This window comes from Blennius ocellaris (genome assembly GCF_963422515.1).
Source record: "Blennius ocellaris genome assembly, chromosome: 1".
In the NCBI taxonomy this organism is placed as follows: Eukaryota; Metazoa; Chordata; class Actinopteri; order Blenniiformes; family Blenniidae; genus Blennius; species Blennius ocellaris.
The window spans coordinates 11,633,265-11,641,843 of record NC_137650.1 but is presented as its reverse complement, the minus strand read 5'-3'; the positions used below and the strand labels follow the sequence as shown (position 1 = coordinate 11,641,843).

Sequence of the window (8,579 nt, the reverse complement as noted above, 5' to 3'; positions counted from 1 at the left end):
GCCTCTATATTTGCTGTAATTGAGAGAAACAATCCAAGTCAACCATCTCAAAAATGACACAATGGCCAGAGAGGAAAGAAATTATAGAAAAGAAACACTTCTTCAACTTTACATTTTCCTAAAGGCTTCGGTGTCATAATGGTGATTTGATAGGGTTGTGTTAGAAAACAGTGGGTGGGTTAAGTGCCACCAGATTGTGATTGTGATTGTGATTGTGATATTTCAAAACCAGGGGCTAGGAGCATTTGAGGACTTCTCTATGGGATGACTCCATGTGATTGAACAATAAACTACTGAGTCTATAAATAAAACACTAAAGTCCTCAATTAAAAAGTGCTCATTTCACATCATTGCCTTAACCTTTTATTCATCGTCTTAATTCAATTTGTTTTGAAGGAGCTTCTGCATGTGGCTGTCACGTGCCATCAGTGGGCAGGGCGAATTCAAGAGCAGGAAGTAGCTTTTATTGTGGTGCGTTCAGGTGCATAGGTAAAATACCCCTAATATGCAAAGGCCAGGCTGTAACACACCACAACTATTGGAACTAATTAATGAATTAAACCTGTGTGGATTGCGTATTCAACGTTTTTACTGGATTATCAAACAAGCAGTGTGCTCCAGGTCTTACTCCACAGTTTTCTGCGCCAACTTTAATAGCGCTCGGTCGCGAATAGGCTTTTTCTCTACGCGCCCCTGAACGCAGCTCCGCTCCACGGAAACAGCAGCAATGGCTACTGTTAGTCAGAGGTGGAGACCAGACCGAGGACGGTGCTTCAAACATTATGTGATTGCTGCCATTTTATTCACGGACGTGCTCCTACAGTGCGTTAACGGTATGTGTACAAGGACATTTAAGGATTTACGTTTTCCTGTCGCTAACGTGTCGAATTACATTGTTAGCTTCCGTGCTAGCTCTCAAGCTGCGTTGAGTCTGATGCTTGTTAGCAGTGAAAACCTGGACAGTGAGTGGCACTGATTGGAACAGACCATTATATCGAAGGTGTTCAAGGCGTGTTCAGTCAACAAAGCTTCACCTAAACCGTGACAACAATAGAAAATAATGCTGTAGGTGTTATTATTTCCCCCAAAATGCGAGTTCCCGTCAGGGTGAGTTAGCTCGCTGAAGTATAGGCAGCAATGTTTACACCCTAAACTCACCTGCGAGATTGTGAATGACTAAATGTAGTTGGAATAATGTTGTGTATTGTCACCACTGTCTCAGGATACCTGAGCTCTCCTCACCTTGACCAGGAGCCTCTGTACACCAGAGATGCCCAGCATGGACCAGTGATCACCAGCCCAGTGGTGCCTGCTGCAGCCTCAGGTAAACACCCCTGTCAACAACCTGCTTTTAACATAACTATCTTCACACACATTTAACTTATTTCTCCCGGACGTACTGCTGCCATTACATATCTGTCACGTTTCTAATCAGAGCTTAGACGGAGAGTGTAAATGGAGCTTGTCATGCAACTTCCCAGTTATAAGTGTGAAGGCACCATTTGCGACTTGATTCATGCATCTATTTTTACCTCACTCAGCTAAAAAGAAATGTTGCCACATCTATTAAAACCACACGGTAGAAAACTTGATACAAGCTGATTTCTTAGCTTTGTTACTTTACAGTGATCTCAAATTGAACTGAATTGAATTGCTTTTTTTGTCGTCATATAAGGGGGCATGACCTAAGTATAAATAGCTCCCTATAACAAGCTCCATTAAAAACAATGAATAAAATAAATTACATATAAAACACAACAATATAAAAAAATTACATGTGCAATATAGTGTGGGAAATTATATGATTAAAACCATTCAAATAGAATAAATGGGCAGGAGTTTGCATGTAAGCAGCATTAGAACCATTAAATGTGACACTTTGCACTGCTGTTTTGAGTTCAGTAGTCTGATGGATCATCGTAAAATCTTGTTTCTCAGCATGTTTGTCCTGCATTTTAAGGATTTTTGGGTACATCCAAAAATTCCCTCCTATCTATCGACTTTTCCTTAACCCCGGTGTTTTTTGTGGCGGCCATGATAAGGACTGCCGGAATTCTCAATAAGCAAAAGAAAAGGAGGCTCGTTGCTTCCTTTAGAGCCTCCTTTAGCATAGGAACCACTGATGCATCCTTTATCAAAGGAGGCGAGCTCATGCTGACCCACAATTCCTTGCGGCGACAACATCTAAAGGTGACCTGCTCATCGGAGTGTTCAGATAAACTCAGGATGACTGAAAAAGGGAGCAGATCATGTAAGTTACCAAAGCAATAATTTGCATCGAGCAACTTTAAATCATCCAAAACCATAATCTGCTTTTGGTAGTCCATTTTCGGAAACTTGTAGTCCTTACCCCCACCCAACTTGTGCTGCCATCGGATTATTATGACATCAATAAGTGAAAGGTCGGTCCGATTGCCACGTCAACATGATCACTTTTCACCAACTACTTTAGGAAACCTTTCCTTTACCCCGTGGATGGATAAAGTCGATAGATAAGGAGATAGCAGGGACTTTTTGGACGTACCCAGTCTCTCTCCCCTGATGGCAGCAGGCTGAACAGCTGCTGTAACTCTGTTCAATACGTTGCAGTCTCCCCTTCAGATGAGGAGAGCTACCCTTCCAAGTGTCCCAGTGGCGGCTCGTGCGCTCGCCTGCCAGCTGATTGCATTCAGTGCAACTACCAGCACAACTGCACCTACGGCAAACCTGCAGCTTTCAGCTGCAAACCTAAAAAAGGCGTCCACTGCATAGTGAGTAGCAGCTCATCTCGTACAAATGGATGCTGACTGACGTTCACCTTGGGAATATCTGTGCAATTTTTTTTTTCTTCTGTTTTTAGGGAGAATCAGGACAGCGGCAAGCGAACTTCACCCTCTCCATCATCTGTCAGTTCTGCTGGCAGCTGGACCCGTCTCAGTACCGCTGCTCAAACTCCACCAACTGCATGACGGTTTCTTGCCCTCGGACGCGCTACAACGCCACCTGCGACGTGCTCGAACACGTCCACTGTCTAGGTAAAGAAAAGGCCCCAATCTTGTTTCTAAAAATCCTGCAGGCTGAAGTGGCATATCTGTCAAACATGGCCATTTGCAGCTTGTTTCAGCCTGAAAACCTCTCGTCGTGAGGAGTATGCTAACTGGGATCTCTCCTTTATTCTATAGAGTTCGGGAAAGTGTTAGAAGTGCCAGTTTGTGGAAAAATGTTCCTGTTAAGATGAGCGCAAATCCTCGGCACCAGTGTGATCTTCACATGTCTGTTTTTGAAATGTGGAAAGTAGCAATCTCAAACAGTAACGAGGGTGAGGGTTGTTTTGCTCTTTCTGGAGACCCACAGAAAATTGCTGCAGAGGATCATACCGTGAATTGAACTCAGTTCTCTTAATTCTGTAATATATATATATATATTATAATAATATAATGCCTTTACATTTGTACTCAAAGACAACGATTGTTATTAATTGAAAATAAGTAAAGACATACTTTGAAGCGTACACATCAATACAGTATCTCATATACTGTATAATAATATAATATAATATCTCATATAATACAGTATATTAATGAAGCGTCCACTTTTTAATAAAACCAGGAGGCTATAATTAAGTGTAATTATCTAGGATGACGCATTGATATACAATCACTGTATGTGTTCAACTCTAATGTACAGTAGTGTTTCCAAATGTATGCCCTCCGGTACCCATACGTTGCCCTTCAGACGTGCTTCTATTGTAATAAACCTGGTCAAAGCTGTGATACAAAGCCCATAATGAGCCGTCACTAGAATGGGGTGTGTGGGAGGAGGCGATGTGCGAGGCCCTCGTGCTTTTCACTCCAGTGGTGCCGAGATCTGCTTCAGACCAAAGAGAGTCGTTCATTATTAAGTGCTGTCCATGAAAGCTGGCGAAACGCATTGAAATGTGCTCTTATCATGAATAGTGTCCGAATCGATTATTTCGAGGGTACAAATGAACCTCTTTTTAATGAATCAACAGGTTATGTATGAAAAAGACTTATTTTCTTGTAAAGAGAGCCAATGCTGTTGATCCGGGAATAAATTTTTAAAAAAGCCTTCTGGTGAAGCATTTGTATCTCAGACATTCCCCACACTATAAAAACCTTTAGTCTGTGTTGTGGAGGAATAAGCTGCAGCAAAATTGAACAAGACATCCTCCTTTGTTCCGACGAACCCGATCTTTGTTCCGGTGGAAATAATTATCTGTTTGTTTTTACTTTAGCATGATTAACTCTGTGCTGAGCCGCACACGTCCACAGGCTTCATGAGAACATGATGAGCGCTGCAGGCGCAGATCTTATCAGATGCATGAGTAGTGATGTTGCGACACAACCAGGTGCACAGGCTGCAGTGTGCAACCGAGATCTTCTAAACACAGCTGTGTGTCTGGCTACAAAATGTTCCGAAGAGAGCGCAGAGTCCCTTTCGCAATCATCTCCCGTAAAGAGATGGCTGTTCTGACGTCTGTCACGTCCTATCTTTCCATCTTTGGCTGTGAGGCAGACCTGTTCACCGATGGACCACAGTATAAGAGCTGTTCGCTTTAGTTGTATTTGTAGCCCCATTTCATGGCGCTTTTATATCCTAGACAATACAGAGGAGCAATTGGTGATGGTGAAATAGAAAAAAGAAAGTTTTTGCCAGAAAGAAACCTCCATCAGAAGGCGGAGCTTACAGCAGCAGCATTTTTTGAGATTAGATTACAGTAAGAGGAAAGCAACTGAGGGCATCGAGCGGATAAACAAACTGACATCAGTCACAGATCACAAACTTTCACTTTCACCATCAGAGAGGGAACCGAGAGAGAGAGCCAGACTGCAGCGGCATATTGTAGTGATACATGAATGTATGGGAAGTGTGAAGAGATAAACTCGTTGTAATAATGAAGAGACCCCAGCAGTTAAATTATGAAATGGGGACCATAGCTAACATCCTCACTGGAAGCTTCATCAAATATGAGACTGTTTCTCTTACTAACTGAAAACTGTGATATGGCTTCACAAGTGATTATTGTATTAGCCGAACACTTTGCCAGAGTTTGTTTGGTTTATCCTTGTGGTGCAGTTAACTGATATAGACCACAGATTAGATTTTGGACGAAGCGCACTTACTTTGCTCTCGCTGTTATTGGACCAAACACTGTTAAAAGAATATGGTTCTCTAAAGATCATATGTTGAGTTGGATTTTCACCAGTTTTCAAGACTGAGCGACACTTTCTACAATGTAAAAAGAAAAAAACTGCACGAGGAATTACTTTTGATTGACGATGAGAAATAATGGCCAGATTCTTTTGAGTACTAGCAAAAAGTAGATGAAGTTTATTTGAAAAGCAGGTTTTCTGGTTCCGGGGGGGGGGCAGTGTTCATGCTTCTGCAGTTGGGCTGCTGTACTACCAACACTGCAGGGTAACTGCAGGGTTCATTTGAGCAAATCTGACAAGTGTGAAGACAAGTTAGACCGAGTCAAACCTGCTGAATGTGAAGAGCTCATACAAGGTCAACCTGCTTACAACACACAGGATATGACCAACCGAATCAGAGCTGTTTGAGCAGATAGACATCTAAACCAGTGGTTCACGACCTTTTCACTTCTTCCATCATTATCACCATTTCAGAAAGCTTGTCGCTGTGTTGACGTTGGTGATGGAAACGTGTGTTTAGTGATGCTTCGTTAACAAATCTGTCATCTTGTCCTGCAGGTAGAAGACGTTTTCAGAAACGTCTGTTCTGTAACTGGACCGGTGGGTACAAATGGTCGACAGCACTCGCACTCAGGTAAACTGGCTAACAGGCCCTGAGCCACTTCAAGAGTTCTTTGTAAATGTGGATGTGCAGTGCTCTGATATGGCCTCTGACTCCCCGCAGCATCACACTCGGGGGTTTCGGGGCAGACCGCTTCTATCTGGGCCAGTGGCGAGAGGGTCTGGGAAAGCTGTTCAGCTTCGGAGGCCTGGGCATCTGGACTTTGATAGACGTTCTCCTGATCGGCGTCGGCTACGTGGGGCCCGCCGACGGCTCTCTTTACATCTGAAGCGAAGTTCCGCGGACTCTTGCTGCCTTGTGCGTCACTTCTGCTTCCGAAGATCTGAGATGCCACGTTCTTAGCACGTTTTCGCCTGCCCCGAGCTCGCTGCGCAACACATTCCCATCCCATCTGCTAACGGGCAGGAAGTGTTTTCCTCCGCCACGCCAACGATTACTCTACCCACACAGCCATCAGAGCGATCCCAATCACTCCTGCCGAGCGTCCACAGATGGAGCTGTGCAGGAGGACGAGGAGCCAGTGATTACACGTGTCCCCTCGCTTTGACTTCACTGGCGTTCAAGCTCGGCCGCGCTGATGAATTGCTCTGGTTTCCTGTGGCACAGCACTTCCACAGACATCTTGTCACCTTGGAGCCATGTATCGCTCCTCCCTATCGCGAGGTAAACGCATCGGCGAGGGTCAAACGGTAACCATGGCTACAGAGCTTTTTATAGTAACGCCACACACATCCACCGGAGACGTGTCGAAAGGTAATATTTACATCCCGGAAGAATGAATGTGCAGAAGGGAAGTTGTTTTTATTGAGACTTGTTCCTGTGAATAATTTCTACAGTTCTATGCATGTACTTTATCTGTTGTGAGACGGCAGTGCTCTACACCACTGTCACATGGCCTACAGATTAGATATATCATTTTCTGGCTTTTCTGATGGTCATTCAGCAACTGATGCAAACCACAAGGAAGACTGGTGTGTAATCACTTCACAGCATGTGGTTGATGTTTGCTCTCGGAGTACCGGAACACTTCACACGTTTGGCTTTGGCAAACTGAAGCTCACGTTTCCCGCGTTGATATCATTAAAGACATCACCTGCTTCGTGTGGTTATTCTTCCTCAAAGTCCATGCCGTTCTTCATGCTGTAGGAAAACGAAAATATCTTTTCTGTGCTTACACTTCAGATTTCTGCTCAAGGCCGCCCACTTTATGTAAATATGTGCTCTGTTACAGGTCTTTTTGTGTCCCCAGTTGGGGCGATGTAAATGATTTTTTTTTTAACTTATGGAAATAAAATGATAAAGTTTATTTGTTGTTGGTTATCTGACTTTTCTGATTAAAAGAAGTAATTGTCCTCGACACAGTTTGATGTTTCTGACAATAATAAATATAATGAGAACAATAAGGGACAGTTGTGGTCTCTTATCCTGCTTGTATGACAATCCACTGTGGAAGGGAGAAGCTGTAGGACCCTGCTGAGGAAGATAAAAACAGATTAGTGCCATTTGAACATCCATTTATAACGGCTGAATTAAAATAACCAATAAGGCTGTTTTTGTTAATTATTCTTTCATGAAACTTATCCCACATAAAGTGTTTTCTCCTTCAGTTCCCGAGCGGTCACGTGTCGGCGCTACGTTAAACATTAAGAGGTTGAGCAGCACAGATGTTTTATCTCAAAGGGCCACGAACCTAAATATTCTGCTTGAACGTTGCCCTGCAGCCTGTGCCACAACAGTTCAGAGCTTTATTCTTGGCTGAGGTCATTTTCACAGATGTCTGTGCTTTTTCTCACATTAAGCACAGCAAGCGGTGCCATAAGCCTGAGTTACCCGCATGCCTGTGACAGACGGAGGGGAGGGTCAGGAGAGGAACTCAGAGGCTGAAGAATGCTCACTTCCAAATGTAAATGCTTCAGAGAGAACCCCAGATCTGCAGCAGGTTGCAGGTAGCCTCAGATTGTGTTGGTTGTTTCAGTAAAAAAAAGTTTTGACAACACTACTGTACAGTACACATAGATCCTTTTGCACTCATGTTGCATAATACAGCCTTCGAGAGAAAAAAAAGAAAAAAAAATCACATCACACAGGGGAAAAATGATTTTCTTTCTAGTAAGTTCTTGGGCTCTTGTGTTGACTTTCCCCATTGGCTCCTCCAGTGAGTGTGTTGGAAATTCACTCCACCTCAAATCCAGTTCCTCAAATGTGTCTCCGCCCACTCACAGTCATGCAGCTCCCTCCTACAGACTGATGCAAGTGTTCGTCATCTCTGAGCTGAACAGAAGACTTCTCCTCCGAGGAGACGGGGCTCGCTTCAGATGCGAATTAAGCGCCAACAAAAGCAGTGATATTCCTGATGATGGACTTAATGACTGTCCCTGCATGACCTCGGCGTGTCTGAGTCACTGTGTGCTCTTACTGCGAATATGTTTAAGCCTTCGCGGAGTCGCATCTGTGACTGGGTGTAACAAGGGCAGATAGTAATATGATTACATTAAATGACACACTTTTACCACGAGGCACTACCCAAATGGGAACAAAGTTGGGATTCAGTGTAAAGCAAGTTTTTGTACACGTTCACTGAGCCAAATAGTGAAGTGTTGTTGTGGTTTAGTGGCGACTAATTTACCTGTAGGTGTGTTTGAGTGTCTCTGTCTCTCTGTTTGACTTGATCAACAATTTGCTTCCCTTACTGAGAATGTCCTAATTGTGTGGACATCCTTGTATTGGTGTGCCCAATACAACACTGTGATCTCATTCATTCATTCATTCGTTCATTCATTCATTCATTCATTCATTCATTCACT

The 8,579-nt window shown here is 43.5% G+C and overlaps 1 protein-coding gene across 1 annotated transcript; it reads left to right on the top strand.

The window, feature by feature from the left end:
• The first annotated feature begins 718 nt into the window (after nucleotides 1-718).
• Nucleotides 719-7,074, top strand: tm2d3 (TM2 domain containing 3). The gene is made up of 6 exons (XM_080496297.1): nucleotides 719-833; nucleotides 1,223-1,324; nucleotides 2,590-2,750; nucleotides 2,840-3,014; nucleotides 5,712-5,787; nucleotides 5,878-7,074. Exons 1-6 carry the CDS (start codon nucleotides 728-730, stop codon nucleotides 6,041-6,043), a joined length of 786 nt encoding a protein of 261 aa, XP_080352423.1. The 5' UTR covers nucleotides 719-727; the 3' UTR covers nucleotides 6,044-7,074.
• The last annotated feature ends 1,505 nt before the right edge of the window (nucleotides 7,075-8,579 follow it).